This window comes from Diospyros lotus, chromosome 1 (assembly GCF_014633365.1).
Source record: "Diospyros lotus cultivar Yz01 chromosome 1, ASM1463336v1, whole genome shotgun sequence".
NCBI lineage: Eukaryota > Viridiplantae > Streptophyta > Magnoliopsida > Ericales > Ebenaceae > Diospyros > Diospyros lotus.
The window spans coordinates 22,376,828-22,395,762 of NC_068338.1; the positions used below are offsets into that span (position 1 = coordinate 22,376,828).

At 36.7% G+C, this 18,935-nt stretch overlaps 1 protein-coding gene across 1 annotated transcript in view; it reads right to left on the bottom strand.

Annotated features, from left to right (window-relative positions):
- The window catches only part of LOC127799291 (rho GTPase-activating protein 7), a 73,780-nt gene extending 60,189 nt beyond the window's left edge, over nt 1-13,591 (bottom strand). Inside the window, exons 1-2 of the mRNA XM_052333208.1 lie at nt 13,152-13,591; nt 3,424-3,460 (exon numbers count right to left, since the gene is read on the bottom strand). Coding sequence (XP_052189168.1) covers nt 3,424-3,460; nt 13,152-13,205 — 91 coding nt within the window. The 5' untranslated portion in view covers nt 13,206-13,591. The remainder of the gene's footprint in view (nt 1-3,423; nt 3,461-13,151) is intronic.
- Between the last annotated feature and the right edge of the window lie 5,344 nt (nt 13,592-18,935).

Below are 18,935 nucleotides of genomic sequence, written 5' to 3' on the forward strand. Positions count from 1 at the left end.
GGTATACTCAAGAAGAAAGGGACCAACTGCTCATCCAACACCTGCTCAAGCATCCAAATCAACACTTAGCCCTCACACTAATCATAATGAGGTAATCAATTCCCCTTCCACATCTCCTAATGAGATTGATCATGTTGTTGACCTACCTAACTCAAGTGATAGTGAACTTCCTATTGCTAATTGGAAAGGAACTAGAGCTTGCACAAAGCATCCTCTACACCTATTTGTGTCCTACAAAAATCTGTCCCCTAGCCATAAAGTTTTTCTTACCAACATAAGCTCCATTTCCATACCAAAAACAATATCTAAGGCATTAAGCAATGAGAATTTGAGGAATGCTATGAGGGTAGAGTTGCAAGCACTTAAAAAAAACAAGACATGAGATCTTGTAAGGTTGCCTAAAGGGAAGAAGCCAGTGGGGTGTAGGTGGATATTCACAATTAAATATAACTTAGATGGGTCATTAAAAAAGTATAAACCAAGATTGGTTGCTAAGGACTATGCCCAAACCTATGGTGTAGATTATCTTGAAACATTTGATCCAATTGCAAAAATGAACACCATAAGGATATTGTTGTCCCTAGCAACTAACCTTAGTTGGACACTACAACAATTTGATGTGAAAAATGCTTTTCTACATGGAGATCTAGAGGAAGAAATCTATATGGAAGTGCCACTAGGATTATGTTCAAAAGCAAGAAAGGATGTTGTATGCAGCTTGAATAAAGCTCTATATGGTTTGAAGCAATCTCCGAGGGTATGGTTTGGAGGATTTACCAAAGCTATGCTAAGTTTGGGATACAAGCAAAGCCAAGGTGATCACACTCTGTTTGAAAGGCATTCTATTTTCGGAAAGATAACTATTTTATTGGTCTATATGGATGACATTATAATGACAGGGGATGACTTGGAAGGAATGAAAAGTCTTAAGAATTGTTTGATAAAGGAGTTTGAAATTAAGGAGTTAGGCAAGCTGAAGTATTTCTTAGGTATCGAAGTGGCTCACTCTCAGCAAGGGATTTTCATATCTCAACAGAAGTATATTCTTGATCTATTAACAGACACAAGTATGTTAGGATGCAGACTGACTGAAACCCCTATTGAGCCTAATCATCTACTTGGTGACAACCAAGAAGATGCAGCAACAGATAAGAGCCTCTACCAAAGACTACTTAAGAGGCTCATCTATCTGTCATATACCAAACCAGACATAGCATATGCTATTGGAGTTGTTAGCCAATTCATGCACAATCCTAAGGACCTGAAAGCAATTTTATCAAATTTTGCATTACTTAAAGGGTACACCGAGTAAGGGAATTTTGTTCAAAATGCAACAAGAATTAACTTTTGAATCTTATACAGATGCTGACTATGCAAGGTCAATGATTGACAAGATATGAACATCTGCTACTGCACATGGTGGAGTAAAAAGCAAGATGTTGTGGCAAGGTCCAGTGCAAAGGCTGAATTCAAGTCAATGGCTCTTGGAAGTTGTGAGTTATGGGTAAAAATAATTCTAGAGGATCTGAAAGTCAAGTGGAAGGCTCCTATGAAGCTACATTGTGATAATAAGTCAGTCATTAATATTGCACACAATCCGGTACAACATGACCACACTAAACACATGGAGGTTAACAAGCATTTTATAAAAGAAAAGACTGAAAGTGGTCTAATTTGTACATCATTTGTGTTTACAGGAAATCAACTTGCAGACTTACTAAAGGTCGTCCGGGTGCAATTTTTCATAAGATAACAAGCAAGTTGGAAATGGAGGATATCCATGCACCTGCTTGAGGGGGAGTATCGAAAGATAAGGAGCTTATTTTCCCTATTTTATTAGGTTTATCCAATGCAATTATGTCTCATTGTTTTATCCCTAATTTGTTGGTTATTTTTTTGGTTATTCTTATTTGTTGTTATGGTCAAAGTGGACTGAGTCTTGGCCCTTCTCTTTTTGTTTGTTTTCAGATTAAGTGGGCTGATAGTCTTGGTCCTTTTCTTTTTGTTAACCCTCAAAACTGTATATATTGAGTCCTATTTCGTTGGAAAGATATATGATTTTTCTTGCCTAAGTTTTAACAGACATCATGACAAGTAAATGGTATGATAGAGTAAATTATATCATACAAAGAAGATTTTTTACTCCCATGAGTGGCATGTGTATTTACATCCCTTATATTTGGAGGGTGTGACAAGTAGTCATCCCATTCTTTCTATAAGCCCAAGAGCTCTGGCATTAGTTGGAAGCTTGATGTTTATGGATTTACCTGATTAAACCTTCAACAAACAAAAACTATACTGCAACTTTTAAATCCCTTAATTCTTTAAGGAATTTCATGCACATTACCGTGAATCAGGAACACATGAATTTTTTAGTAAAATGACAGGGAACAAGAAGGGAAGAGTTGAATCATTTTTTTCAGTCAGAAAATAGAAAAGAACTGAAATTTTCCAAATATCTATTCTTAGTTTCTTGCAAGATCAACCAGAAGATAAAATGGAAAGCATAATCTTGCATATATGTTCCCCTTTTAGTCCAATGAACCTTTAAAAGGGCACTCACCATGATAGAGTAAATATAGCATTAGCAACAGCCAATCCAACCACTAGACACAAACTATGCTGTAAGGAATTGTGACAAGTCAGTAGTCACTGATACTGACTTCCACGCCCCCCCCCCCCCCCCCCCCAAAAAAAAAAAAATGTGCAACATAAACTTTGCCATAGTACACATACTAGAATTAGTAGCTAGTAAAGCAATTTGCATTGACATAAATTTTGCCATATTTTGGACCATTTTTTAGATTTTGTGGATCTCTGGAAATAGCATTGAAGAACGTGGGTTTAGGAATTTAAGGTCCTTCCTTTTCAATGAGCAACAGCCAATCCAACCACTGGACACAAACTATGCTGTAAGGAATTGTGACGAGTCAGTAGTCACCGATACTGACTTCCACACACCCAAAAAACAAAAACAAAAACAAAAAAAAGTGCAACATAAACTTTGCCATAATACACACACTAGAATTAGTAAAAAGAAAAGCAATCTGCATTGACATAAATTTTGCCATTTTTTGGATTTTGTGGATCTCAGGGAATAGCATTGAAGAATGTGGGCTTAGGAATTTAAGGTCCTTCCTTTTCGATGAGCATGGGCTTAGGAATTTTGGACCTATTTATTTTTTAGTATATTTGTTGGTATTACTTATAAAAATGTCTGTTTAAATTCAGATTTCAAACCAATGCGGGCACATAAAACCAGTTATATGTACTTAAGTACTATGGTGGGACAGCAATATACCTAAGCATAATCGATGACAATAAATAGATAAAACGAAAGAACAAGCATAGCAGACAAGAAAATGTTTGAACTCCAGCATAAAGCAAGAAGTCATAGAGAAGATTAACAAGAGATCCACTGACCTTTTGAAGATATGAAAAGTGGCCCACTCTTGAACACCTGTCAATTCTCATATGGTCAAAACCACGGCCAGATGTTCCGACTAATGTTAAGCAAAACATAGTATCTTGCATAATAAGATAGAAGGATAGATATACTTGCAGATAAGGCGCATAAATTTTTGAACAATATGAAGAAATAGCACGGGCATTCATACATTTCACCAGAAGTCTTAAAAATGTCAGTTTAATAAAGATTATTGTATTTCCTTGAAATAAAATTTCTTTGCCTTTCTGTATGTATACAATTCATAGAGAGAAGCTGATTTTCATTGTTATTCTGTTTTAATTTGGGATTGGATACAAAATTAGCTCCTTTTAACCCATTAAAAACTGTAATAGTATGGAACTTTGGTTTCTCAAGCTTTCGGCTCAGTATTACATAATCAGGCCCAATTCAAAAGCACATCCAAAACTGAGTCTGAGACAAGAAAACAGATATCTAATTCCATGTTAAATACAAATTCAACAATTGATTAAATATATTAGTTTAATTACAATTACAATTCATTTCACCCATTTCTCTTTCATTTTTTAACCCCAAAAAAAGTGTCAGATCCTCGAGGACCTGGCAATTATCAATTCGGAGCTTCTTCCAAATTGACACTGAATGCCAGAAATTCGAGAGAATCTCCAGGAATGAGACGAACAGGTTGACAGAAAGGAGAGAGAAATCAAGAGAATGCGAGGGAGAAAAAGAGAACAGAAGTTTAGAGGGAAATTCAGAGAATGTTCTATTCAAATTCTCAATGCCTTCTCCATGAGGGGTGGGGGTACAATTTATACCCCTTACCCGTGTAGCCTAACTACATTCTGTTATTATTCTTTATTCCTCTTCCCACTTGCACACTTACATTTTACCTAAGTACCCTCTAGGTACATGACAAAAAGTCAAATAGAATTTGAAAGAAATTTCTTGGTTGAGGATCGACCAGTTTTTTTGTCTGTCCTCTATTCTGTAGTTTTCGGATCATCTTCAATTTTGTCTGTTAAACCCTAACAGAAACTCCTGGTTCATGCCTATTCTTGAGTTAGAGGTTTCTCTCTTAGGGCGTCCTTTGTACAGGATTTTCCCCTTAAGTTGATTATCTTATATAAACTACTGGGTCAGGGCTTCTGCAGTGCACAAGTCTTTCCACTTTGCAAGGGTCATATTTGTACGCAGCAATTCTCTTGTCAAAAAAATAAATTAATTTGAAATCGTATCACATTTTTTTAAGATTTTTACCCTACATTCAACGAGGGTGGGATAAATTCCAAGACCTCCCCTAATATTTATTTAACACTGTGAATCATCCCCTAATGTAATGTGCATTACACTAAACTCCCTTATTTTTAAACTTTTTCCAACAGTGTCCAATCCAGCCCAAATTCCCATCACCTGCCAACTCTTCAACTGTACAAGCCTAGCCATCACCCTGTCACCTCTAAACATCAATCAATCAGCAACCCTGTCCCTCTCTCTATTCTCTCTTCTCTCCCACTAGACTCCTTAGGCCTAACAATCCCAACCTCCCAAATAAAAAGATTATAGCATCCCCACCTTCCAATCAAACAGCTGTGGTCACCCCTCATCCCAACCCTAAATATATTAATTGTGGCCATCTCCAACAATCCCATCCCCCATCAAAAGATCGTAGCTGTTCCCCAGCCCAGCCAAATCACCATAGCCATTCCCTACCTGCAGAATCTTTATATTTTGAATTATTTTTTTTTAAATGGCTAAGAATTCCAAAGGAATTGTGGTTTCTGCCAGCGCTAGATCCACTATAATTTGGGTCTGCCAATCCAGAAACCACTATAAGTGCCTGAAAGCACTCTAGCGGTTATGGTAGTGACCCTAATCATTGTGGGACAATAGGATCTTACTGGTTTTTCAGAAGCAACTTTGAGCATCCCAGATATGATTGTCATATATGGTAATTTTGATTTAAACTTGAGACCTAAGACTTGTTTGTGGATAGTCCAGGATTTCTTTCACTCCAGATATGTTTTTAAGTATAGGCCCAAGGACACATCCAAATCTTACAGGATTCTTGAGCATGTGTGTCAAGCCTTGGATCTGAGGATAGGCCAATTCCAGAATTATAGAACAGGCAGAGAATTTGGAGGGAGAATTTGAAAGGAGGGAGAATTTGAAAGGAGGGAGAATTCGAGAGAGAAAGAGAGGGAAAAGAAGTCGGAAGGAAAGAATCAGTATTCTCATTCATGATTCCCATCCTCTTGCACATGGCCTTTTATAGGCTATTCCCCTCTATTGAAATATCATAACTGAATAGGTACAGTAGCTAAAGCTATAACTGCCTAGTACAATAGGCTTATTCACCACAACTCAACCACAACAGTTACAATAATGATTACAATTACAATAGTACCCTCAGGGTCGTGACAATCCCCTCCCCTTGAGATCTTTCTTGTTCCCAGAAAAGGTCAAGAGATGAGCTACTTGTGGGAATTGCTTCAACAACTACGGCAAAGTACTCCCATGTAGTGTGATCTGAGTGTAGGTGAGACCACTATACCAACACACGAGTGAGGGGGAGTGCACCTTGTTTAATCACTCTCCTATCCACAATGGCCCAGAGTTCCACCTCAACATCAACGTCTTCGTCTACTAGGGGTAAATTCGAGCTTGTGGTTGTATTAGGCTCCACTGATTTCTTTAACAGAGACACATGGAAGACTAGGTGGGTTGTCACTCTTGCTGGTAGTTGTAACTTGCAGGCTACCTTGCCCACTTTGGCCACTATGGGAAATGGTCTGAAGTATTTTGAGCTTAATTTTGATGGAAGGGTTGCAAAAAATGAATGTTGTAGAAACCTCTTCACCTTCAAGAATACCAAATCCCCCAAATTGAAAGTTCTATCACTCCTTTTCTAGTTTGCTACCTGTTTCATCCAGTTCTGACTATGATTAGTTCTCTTTTTAGTAGGGCGAGGGTCTCTTGTCGTTTCTGTAAGTACTCCTTGGCTGTGGTCAAGGATTCAGAAAGGTCTATCACAGCAAGTAGGCCTAGTCTTATACCCAAACAATGCTTCAAATGGGGCTAGTTTGATGGCACTGTGATAGCTTATGCTATACCACCATTGAGCCAACGATAGCCATATGTTCCAACTCTTTGGCTTGGCAAAGCACATGCACCTCAAATAAGCCTCTAAGCATTGGTTAACCCTCTTTCTCTATCCATCCATCTCAAGGTGGTATGCCGTAGACATGTGTAATCCAACCCCTACGCTCTTGAACAACTCCTGCCAGAAGTATCTAGTGAAAACTTTGTCTCGGTCTAAAACAATGGACTTTGGGATGCCATGCATCTAGGCCACTAAGTCTAGAAATAACCAAGCTACCTCTTGTATTGTGTAGGGAAGAGTTAGGCTGAGGAAATGCCCAAACTTGGTCAATATGTCAACCACCACCAAGATCACATCCCAACCCTCTTAACTTTGGAAGTGCTTCAATGAAATCTATAGAAATACCTTCCCATGCTTGTTCAGGTACAACGAGTGGTTGTAGTAGCCCAGGTGTGCCACCTGTTCATGCTTACAACATTGGCAAGTGGTGCAAGTTAGGACAAAATCAACCACATCCTTTTTTAGGGTTAGCCAAAAGAATAACTACCTCGCCCGGTAGTAGGTCACTGATTCTTGAATGGCCCCCTAAGGGTGAATTATGCAGTGTATGCAGTATTCTTGCCTTCAATTCCTTGTCATCTCCCACCACAAGTCTTCCCTTGAATTTGATTAGTCCATTGGAGAGGAAGTACCCTTAGTTCCATGATGGTCGAATGGCCAACTGGGCGTGCATGTCCCTTAGCCACTCTGACTTTCCATAGCTGTCAATCAAGTCCTTCACCCAATCTGGTACTATGGCAGTGATAGCCTAATAGGCCTCTTTTTCTTCTCTCCTTGAAAGAGCATCTACCACCGCATTTTCTTTCCCTTTTCGATACTAAATGGTGTAGTCAAGGCCTAGTAGCTTAGAGACCCCCTTCCTTTGTAACTAAATGTGCAACCTTTGTAGAAGTAGAAACTTTAGGCTTTCATGGTCAGTCTTGATAATAAATTGATTGTCCTTCAGGTAATGTCTCCATTTACCGCAAGTAATTCCTTATCATACACACTCATCCACAAGAATTTAGTGGCCAGGGCCTAGCTGATGTAGGCTAACAGCCTCCCTTCTTGTACCAATACTGCTACCACCCCACTATCACAAGCATTTGTTTCAGGGTTTAGAAAAATCTGGTAGGGCTAGGACCAGGGCTTGTGTCATGGCTCTCTTTAGGGTTAAGAAGGTTGCTTTGGCTTGGGGGGTTCCATTTGAAGCTGCTTTCCTGAGTAGTTCTGTTAGGGGTTTACTTAGTATGCCATAATGTTGTATGAACCTTTAGTAATATCCTGTCAACCCCAAAAATCCTCTCAACTCCTTGATGGTCTCGAGCTTGGCCAATCCAACATAGTTGATATTTTACTCGGATCTGTGCTAACTCCCTTCCCAAAGATCACATGCCCTAAGTACTCCACCTCCCCCCTTGCAAAGCTACACTTAGATAGCTTGACATACAACTGATTCGCTTTAAAAGATATCAAAGGTGGTTTTTAGGTGAGAGAGGAGTCCAGGCTATAGATCACGATATCATCAAAAAAACTAGTATGAATTACCTTAGGTAGGGAGCAAATAGGTTGTTCGTCAATGCCTAGAAAGTAGATGGGGTATTGGTCGACCCAAAGAGCATGACCTTGAATTCGTATAGGCCCTATTGAGTCTGGAAAGCCATCCTTGGGATGTCAGCAGGGTTCATTCTGATTTGATGATACCCTGCCCTGAGGTCTAATTTGGAAAAGATAATGGCTCCAGTCAACTCATCCAATAAGTCTTTGATCATAGGAATGGGAAATTTGTTTTTAATAATGATGGAATTGAGTTAGCGGTAGTCTACACAGAAACACCATGTGCCATCTTTTTTCTTTAACAAGGAGGACCGGTATGGCAAACGGGATTTGGTTGATTGAGGAATTGAGCATACATTTGACTTGTTTCTCAATTTATGTTTTTTTGCAAACGGGGGTAGCAGTAGGATCTGATGTTTACTGGTTCAAAATTGGGTTTGAGATGAATAAAATGGTTATAGGCTTGGTTTAAGGGGTAAGGCAGAAGGTTCAACAAATAGATCCTTAAATTCCAACAATAGTAATTGTAGAGCTTTGGAGTGTGCTACCTGAGCAAGAAAGGATCGGAAGTAGGGCTCTCTTGATGGTGTTCCAACTCTGTGTGCTCAGCCGCCTCCATTTCCATGGCCTGAATTGAAAACATCTGAGATATCTGTTCCCCTTTCTTGGACATCAATTTCTACAACTTCTTGCCAGTAATCATCTTACATTCCCCGACCTCCAAGCTACCAGCCAAAGTCAGCTATCTTCCTTCAATATCCACTACCACTTCCAATTTGTAGAAGTCGAAGGTTAGAGGACTAACTGTCCTCATCCAATCCACCCCCAAAACGATATCACAGCCTCCCAATTCCAAAATCCTTAGGTCAGTCATAAACTATTGCCCATGCATCATCCATTTAAAGTTGGCACATTTAAAATGGTTGTACGTTTTGCTCCCATTAGCCACTGTTACTGATAGGGGGTAGTGGTTGTCATCTTGCACTTCAACTCAGTAGCAATGGTTGTCATCTTGCACTTCAACACAGTAGCAGTGGCTTCATTTAAGAAGTTGTTGGTGTTGCCACTGTCTATCATTACCAAGAGCTTCTTACCCACTTGTCCCTGTACTTTAATGATCTCCCCTGTAGGGCCCCCCTTAAGAGCAAGAAAAGAGATCTCTCCTCCCTCATCTCCCAGTTCTTCCTCTAAAGTGTTTTCGGCCTCCTCTTCCCTGTTTTCTTCCTCTTCTTCTCCTTTCTCCTCATCTGTCCCTTCCATGTTCAAAATTTGTCATTTGCATAGGTGGCCCTGGCTATATCGTTCCCCACACTTATAGCACAACCCCAATTGTCTCCTCTGTTCCATGGTAGTATTTTTTTATTGTGATAGAATTTGTATTCGCCTTAGGCAAACCTGGGTTGACTCCAGCCACAACCACCCGGTGGCTTCCCCCTCTAAGTTGGTTCATAGTAAGCCCTGTCCTTGGCAACAACTTGTGCCTCTTAAAGATGGCTTCTAGAGTTAGTTCTGGCCTTCTCTGCCGCCTGTCCCACCGTAGCAGGCATCATCATCTTGACCATGGATCTCAATTTATCTTTGAGGCCACTAATAAAACTTAATACAAAGTATTTCTCCGTGAGGGATGGTTGAGAACTCCACATTATGGCCCTTAGCTTCTCAAACTTCTCATGATATTCAATCACCATTCCCTCTTGCTTCAGTTTGCTGAATTCCTCGATTACATTGGCAATATTCTTTTCTCCAAAGCGTTTACACAGTTCCTCTGCAAAGTCAATCCACCTGGTGTCAACACCCCTAGATCTGGGCCATCCTTGGTACCAAGAGTCAGCCGTATCATTCAGATAGGTTGTTGCCAAATGAATCCGTTCATTTTCAACTACATTCTAGTATTAAAAAAACGTTCACACTGACAGATCCACCACCTCGACTTTTATCCCTCAAACAAAGGTATCTCCAACCTCAACATGGGTGTATGGTTGGAAAAGGGAGGGGTTTGTTCCCTTACCTGATCCCTTGACTCCATGTTTGGTATTTCCTCAACCTCCGTAACTCCTTGAGGTCATAAAAGAATGCCTTGACCAGCGAAGCCCAATTCAGAGACCGATCGGGGAGGAAATTCTGATGGTAACCGGAATTGGGGAAGGGATGACAGCATATTGAACATGCTATTGATCCTATGGCCGTATTGTTCCATCATCTCCCGATGTCTTTCCAATTCCCACTGCATACTCACTTTTGTAACTACCAAGTCCTCCTGCATGTTCTCTTTGATCGCAAACACATCTTCCTTGCTTTGAGTGACCACCTCTTGCATATGATTCATGCCAAACTCCAATGCTTCCATTCTAGATTCAAATTGCTTCAACCTTGACCCTTCCACCATGGTTTGCCACACTGTACTGCCTCCTAATCAGAAAGATATGATTTCCCCAATCACTGATTACAATCGCACCAAGATCCGATCGACTCTTCGATCTGCACCGAATCAATTCCCTTGTCAAGAATCGTCAACTCTAATACCAAAATGTCAAGCCTCGAATCTAAGCCTAGGCCAATTTCGGAATTATAGAACAGGCAGAGAATTTGGAGGGAGAATTTGAAAGGAGGGGGGAGAATTCGAGAGAGAGAGAGAAAGGGAAAAGAAGTTAGAGGGAAAGAATTAGTATTCTCATTCATGATTCTCATCCTCTTGCACATGGCCTTTTATGGTTATTCCCCTTGGTTGAAATATCATAACCGAATAGGTACAACAGCTAAAGCTATAATTGCCTAGTACAATAGGCTTATTCACCACAACAATTACAATAATGCTAACCTTACAATTACAATAGTGCCCTTAGGGTCGTGACAATGTGTAATTCTAGCAAGGACACAAAGATATCCAAGTAGACATGTAAGTATAAATATCATACATAGACCAAGTAGACATGAAGTGCTTATCAAGTAGGACCCATGGTTTGAAACTACCTCTCATGGTGTAGACTTCATATAAATTAATTTTATATTTCCAAATCTCAAGTTTACCCTCTAAATCTCCACTTCCACCAACTTAAATTAACCAACATTCTTTTCGCAAAAGCCTGTTTGCAAACAAGGATAAGGCTGCCTACAAAAATGACCCTCCCCCCACCCGCCTACAAGAAACCTGGGAGCCCTATGCAATAAAGACACCCTTTTTCACAAAAGTGAGAATCGGTTCCAAGAACTTAAGGTAAAGTAATATATAGTATCTCATGAGAAAGAACAACTTCTTGGGTTGTATGCTCTAATGAATGATACATTCGAAAATAACAAGCTTCATAAAGTGCTTGTACATCTTGAAGTGTCCAGCAGCTTATAATAACACTCTTTCTTCAAAAGCTCATCTTCAAGAATACATTTCAAGTGAAAGATCATTCCAATGTTATTCCCAGTCGGTTACAAGATTCTTTATCCTAAAACATGTGTATATATGTACATATTTATATATATATATATGCATATATCTTCTAGACTAACCAATTTTTTGCCACTTCCTACCATACCACATATAAGGCTCCACAACCCACTAACCAAGTTTTTCTCATTAGAGAGAAGCCACCAACCAATATCTTCCTCCATTTTTAACCATTATTTCCTACTTTTTCTCATTTTTCTGCCACCTTTTCTCTTATAGTAACATTATTTTGCATATGGAATGGCATTGTAGAAGCCTTTTTCTAGTGATTGTTTATATGCCACCTTCCTAACCTCTGACATCTTTTTTAATACAATTTTGACTCACTTTTACAAGCTATGACAAAATACTAGCTGAGTTGATGAGCCTAAAGATGCTGAAAACAAATAATTCATCAAAAAAGAAAATTGTTGCCCACTAACAGCATCCTCAAATATTCAAAATCTTTACGGCAACATAACTTTCCTGTCATCTCCTACTTGTCCCTCTGTCTACATAGCTCTACTTTTATGGCTGAGAGAAATTTATCAAAAAGAAAATGTCCTCTCACTAACCTAAAGTTTTGGGAATATATGTATTCTACTAACAAAATAAAACATGAATTTTTCTTTTTTTTTCTGTTTTCCTTTCTAATGAAATATTGTATCACAACAAGAGACGAGAATAAATCTATCAATTCAAGTATTTTAACACAATCTTTTCAACAAAAGGAAAATTCAAAAGGGCACAAAACATAACCAAAAAAAAAATGAAATTCTGAAGTTCAAAGCACCTCTAATCATTCTAAGTGCATGAAGGTATAATGTTATCTATTTTGCATGATTAATTATTGATCAGAGCTTACCCATCCCTAATCTAGATTTTGCATTTTGTTAAGCTTTATCATTAGCTGTTTTTTACAATGATTTGGAGTTGCAGCCGTTGTCTCAATTCCTTGGTATATAGATGCGAGCTAGCTCCTGAGTACGGTCCTCTCAAATAAGGGCACGTAGACTGCAGTTATTTCAGCAACATTCACGTCTTCTATCAGATTAACTAAAATCTAGTAATTTGTTCAAATCAGAGATGGACGTGTTTCTTTTTTCTTTTCTTTTCTTTTTTTCTGTGCACAGACATTGTGTGTGTAGTCCACACATAGGATCTACAAGAAGAATCATCTAATTTTTAAACACAATTCAGACAACAGCCAAACACGTGGGCGATGTATGAACGCGTGCCAAAATGAGGCGTCTTAACCGACTAAAAACGACAAGACGAGAAGATCTCGAGATAGAAGGCCCTAATGCTTCAACGGAACACGGAATAATTACGTGAAAGCAGACAACAGAAAGACGCATTCTCCTATCTAGCACCCAAATGAGGAATCGACCTCGTAGCCACGCTCACGGGGCATTCCAATTGGACAACGACATCACGCGTAAAAAGAGACAAGCTCCAATTCTGAACTCCCCGATTTTCAATCAATTGAGCTCAGCATCACTACAATCACTCCATCGAGTCAAAAGACCCAACATTTTCATCTTTTCATCCCTCTTCTCCTCACCCAAACGGAAAGCCAGTATCCAGTAAAAGCAAACGGAACATACCGTATTAGAAGCCCCGACTCTGGGGCGCTCGAGCGCCGCCAACGAAGCCGACATTGCGAGACACTAACATCAACCGCGAGACCGCGCCATTGCGACCGCAATCAAACCAAAGACGAGTCCTCCGAGCCAGGCGTCGCGGCAACTCGGATCCGTGGCGGCGAACTCGCCGAGATCTGGCTGCTGGAGCGGGAAGAGAAGAGCTAGGGTTTCGATAAAGGACAGATGGAGACGAAGAAGCAAAAAAGAGATCACACTCCCTGTCTCTCTGTCTCTGGTTTGGCTGTATCTTTGGCCTGGATGGGGGGTAATTTGGGGGAGTAGATTAGGTAGAGAGAGAGCAAGAGTGGTTGTCGTAATACTATGGCAACCTATTTGTTTTCTTCTCTCTCTCTCTCTCTTTACTCCTTTGCTTTTCACCTACTTCTGCTGGTTTTTCTATTCTCTCTCCCTCTATCTGTGTCTGTGAAATGGGTCCGGGTCAACCCGTTCAACCCTTCTTCCTTCTCTGGTAAGCCTCCAGTCCATCCGTGATCTGCCCGCTCAGTTACTACTTAAATTCTTAATAAATTTGGTTCCGGTCAAAATATCGAATAATATTGAAAATGTAATTACTTCATAATACAAACTAATAGAGATTTTTGTTATCTTTTGTGTCTTCGTTTAGAGTCTTTTTTTTTTATACGTATTCTTAAATCTTTTATTTCAGCAGTGTTTAGTAATAGCAATGTTTTTTTTTTCATGCTTCTATGATTTGACTTTTGTTAGGATCCTTAAATTATTAAGAAATAAATTTTTAGTCGCTCGCAGAAAATTTTATTATATTCTATTTTTTAACAATTTATTTTCACTTCATTTAGTCTTTCAATTAATTAAGAATTAATGACTAAATTAACAATAGCACGTAAAACGATGTCAAATAAATTTTTTTAAGCTGAATATATAAGAGGTTCATAAACTATTAAAAAATAATCTTTTATCCCACAATTAAATGTTTAACTAATTCTCTCGTTCAACCATTTATTTTATTCTCTTTAGTCTTTCAATTAACTGAGAGTTGGCGATTGAATTAACAATAATAAATAATACAAAACTTCTATTATAACACGAGTTTAGTTTTGATAAAATTGTCAAAATTATAACACGAGTTAATTGAAGGAATAAAATGAACAAAAATAAATAATTTAATGAATGAATATGTCAAAATTTTTGTTGAAGGGTCAAGGGCCATATTTTTTAATAGTCTAGAGTCTTCGTTTGTATTCAACCTAAAAAAATTAACCTAACGTGTAATAAAATTTTCTTCCCGTGTGTCACTATTAGCTCAACTGTTAACTTTTAATTAATCGAATGATTAAAAAGAATGAAAACAAATAATTGAATAATGAAATATAGTCAAATCTTAGTTAACAAACTAAATGTCACATTTATTAATAGTGCAGAACCATTTCCTATGAATTAAGTTATTTTTGTTTAGAAAATTCTATTATGGTTACACATGTATAAATTTAAAAGAGTGATATATTTTGACAGAATAACAATGTGCTGGGGTGTTGCTCTTTGGACCCCCAGATTCCGTGTTTGACCCCTGATCAGGAGATAGTTCAGTAAACAATGATTAACCCTAAAAAATAAAAAATACTTATCGTCCTTACTTTTGCGGTTGTATTAGGGGGGTCGAAACTTGCCTGCTAGATTCCCTGATTTATCTCTCCTACTAAAATCATGAGACCGAACAGCAAGAACACTCATGATGGTACGTTAATTAAAAAAAAAATAATATATTTAAATGTACACATCCAATTTGTTGAGTACCAATAGCATACCATACCAATGACTATAACATCTTGTCTTTTACAGCATCAAGTACACACGATATCATTAAAATAGCACAACATTACTGTTATAAAGTAGCGATGAACATTTTTCTCATTAGAAATGGTGAGTTGCCATTTAAATTTTTTTCTTCTTTAGATAAATCAACTCTTCTAGACACGACATCCTCACAAGCAACATGACTCAAGTGATATTGGAAAATTGTCCACCCAAACATGCCTTCCATGACATTGATAACCATATTACACTAAACAATGAATGGGGCAACCTTGTCATCCCAACAAACATGTTTGAACTCGAAGTTATGATAAAAAATGAAAGTTGCATTCTTCCACAAAATGGTTGTATACACTCTTCCAATAATAGGAGTGGATTCAAAAATTTATGTCGAAGAATGATAAAATTTTAAAAAGTTAATATAATAAAATTATTATATAATTAATAGTAAGATTTGAGTTTGAAATTAATGATAAAAGTTAATTTTAAAAAGTTATTATTTGTGTCTATTTGAAATTAATGATAGAATTTGGACGAGTTTGATATTGGGCTTATAATTTTTTACTTATAAATGGATTATGATCAACAGTTGAGGATCACATGTAACATATTTTTGAGTGGGCTATTTTTTTTTTTTTTTGAATTGAGCTATTATTAAAAAAAATTATACTAAAAAATTGAATCTAATAGTAGATTGTTCCTGGGCCAAAGAGAGCGATCGGAATCATGCCTGCAACGACAAAGGACAGACTCCGACGATCGATCTATTAGGGGGTGGTTGGCACCTGTAAGTACTCTGACTCTTGAGTGAGTAAGAGAGTAAAAATAGTAGAGTATTAGTGGGTCAAAGAGAAGAATATACATTAACTCTAAAAAGAGTTGATTCATATAGAAGGAGGAGAGGTCATTCTGCATGCATGCATCGTGTGTGTTGTACGGTGATGAGACTGGGTATCTAACACCGATGGAGGCTTCCAAGCTATAATATCATGTCGACGGGACCCTCATTAATGTGAACGAGATTCGTAATTAATGAGGATGTGATCTGCCTTAAATGATGATGAGATCTTGAGCGAGCGCGCGAGTACCCAGTATACGATTGCAATGATGCTGCTGCAGACTGACGTAAGGCCAGGATCGAGCCAAGAGCCGAGGGTCATGAGACGAGATTAGGCCAGGACAATCCATAAGCTATCCTAATTTTTAGCCCAAAGCAGCTCATTAGTAGATCCACTTCTTTAGAAGAATTAAGATTGATCATTACAATACTAGAGTGGCATTTGATTTGCATGTTATCCACGTTGTTGATATAGCCAATTCCGCGCCTGCATGCATACCCAACTACAATGTCAGTGCAATCAACATTGCTTGTAAATGCATAGTTTCTACCCTCAACTATTGGCGAAAATTATAAACTTTTACGATTTTTTTTTGTATGACTTTAAATTTTTTATAATTTTAAATGTATCCTAAACTTTAGTTAAACTTTTTATATATATTTCTGAATATACTTATAAACTTTACAAAATTACTCATTTAAACATCTGACCAACAAGTGAGATAGGGATACATTTCAAATGTTAGTGATTTTGCACAATTTAATAGCATATTTAAAATTACAAAAAGTTTTGGGTTCCACAAGAAAAAATGTAAAAGTTTAGGAATATAAATATGCCTTCAGCCAAAATTTAGGGACACATTTAAAATTATAAAAAAATTAAAATTTTATAAAAAAAATAAAAATTTAGGAACATAAATATACTTTTGGCCATCAACCCTTCAACTCAATTCCAACACCAGTCATATATGGTTATTGCACTATCAAAATTCATTTTGAATACATTTGGAGGAGGTGAGCACCATTAAAAGTTTGGGTGGAATTTTCTTTATTTTGTTCTCTCTCTTGAATGAACATGTTTTGTTTCTGATGTACCATAACCTCCAACACGTAGTAAAAAATATAACAAATTAAGTTTCTAGTGCACAAGTCAAGTAATTGATTTATGATAAATTAGGATTTGTACCAATAAGTTGTCGGTTCGATTCTTTATTCTACACAGTAAAATAAAATCTTCATCTGTAATTTATCTTATATGTCAAAATTGAGGGTACAAGCGATGAGAAACCACACAAGAACGATTATCCTAAAAATATAGCAAATTAATGGATAAATCACACCAAAGATCATTAAACTTTAGTGTGTTTTTTATTTTGGCCACTAAACTTTAATTCTTTTCAATGTAATAACAGAAATTTAAAAAGTTTTGCAATATAGTCATATATAAGATTTTTTAGCCACTTTATAGTCGGAATGGGTGACGTAGCGCTAATGTGACAAATAATAAAAATATTATGCAATAATATTTTAATATAATATTATTATAGATTGACATATGGCACATTCTGATTGGTTGTCATTACACAATAATTTTTATTATTTGCCACATTAGGCAAAAAAATTTATATGTGACCACATTATAAAATTTTTTAAAATTCTGTGGTCACATTGAAAAAAATTAAAATTTAGTGACTAAAATAAAAAACACACTAAAATTTAATAATCTTTGGTATGATTTACCCGCAAATTAACCAATATGAAATAAGTTGGATCTAACAAGATTAAACTCTTTAAAAGTGACATGGTTTATCATCTCATTTTTACAAATGCCACACTGCACCAAATCCCTCTAATTCTTGTTGCCAAATAATTTGTAGCTTTCCATGCAAACATATGTACCTTATTTGGGGTCTTTCGTAATGCCCCACCCTAACTCAATACATTATTGATAAAAATAACACCAAAAACTAAGGAAAATTAAGGGCGTGTTTGGGTGTATAAAATATTTTCTAATTTTATATTAAATGATTAAATGTTCAATTAGAAAACACAAAACTCAATTTTTTTTAATTTTTCAACTTTATACTATAATTTTCCATCAAAAATATGTTTTTTGAATTTTTTGGGAATGAATATTATTATTTTTTTGAAGCACAAAATGTGATGGCATGTTTAGTTGTAAAAATAGAAAATGTTTTGTGCAAATGAACAAACCCTAAAATTTCTCCAAAGAGCACCATATTTGATCAATCTTCCTTAATTGATTGATAATTTCCTCTTCTAGTCCACTAGAGAGACCTATCTTGGTGGCTTGCATAGTTTTCCCCCACCTTAATTGACATTCTACCTTTGTGATAGAATTTCAATCTTGACTTTTTCTTATATTTGTTTCGATCAATTGTGGTCTATTTTGGTCAATCAAGACCTAACTTTACTTTAATTATTTAGTTACAAACGCACCAAAAAATATATTGAGTTTTGGTTACATTGTTTAGAATCTGAAAGAGATAAAAAACAAAGAAATAGGGGCAAACAAATTAATTGGGCATAACCAAAATGATATTATTTCAGTTATAATTTTTCAACATTTATAAATGCTGAAAACATATGTGATTGAAGATTATCGTCCTTTTTTAATCACAATTTATGACATTAAAAAATGACAATAATAAGTGATATTTTATCATGTTAATTTTAATGTTTTTGGAGCTTTTCTCACATTTGTAAATGATGTAAATTTCTTGCATTTTACTTTTTTAATTTTTGACATTTTAAAACACCATCAATTAATAATTTTGTTATATGCCATCCCAATCTAGGGTTTGTAGGTGTAATCCCCTTAAATTTCATGCAATTAGTAGTGTCTCTCAAAAAGACCAATAAAAAAGCCCCAAAAGCCCTAATTTCTTGTAGTTTGTTGGGATCAATGTGATACCAATTGTTAAAATGGGATTGATATGCAAATCTAAGAGAAAATATGATAAAAAAAAATGGGTTAATCTTAATATCTATCTATAATCACATAATAATGAGATAATTTATAAACTTATAGGTTTGGCACAAAAACAATTAGAAACCCTTAAATAACTTTTGCATGAAAAAATTTATGACGTAGA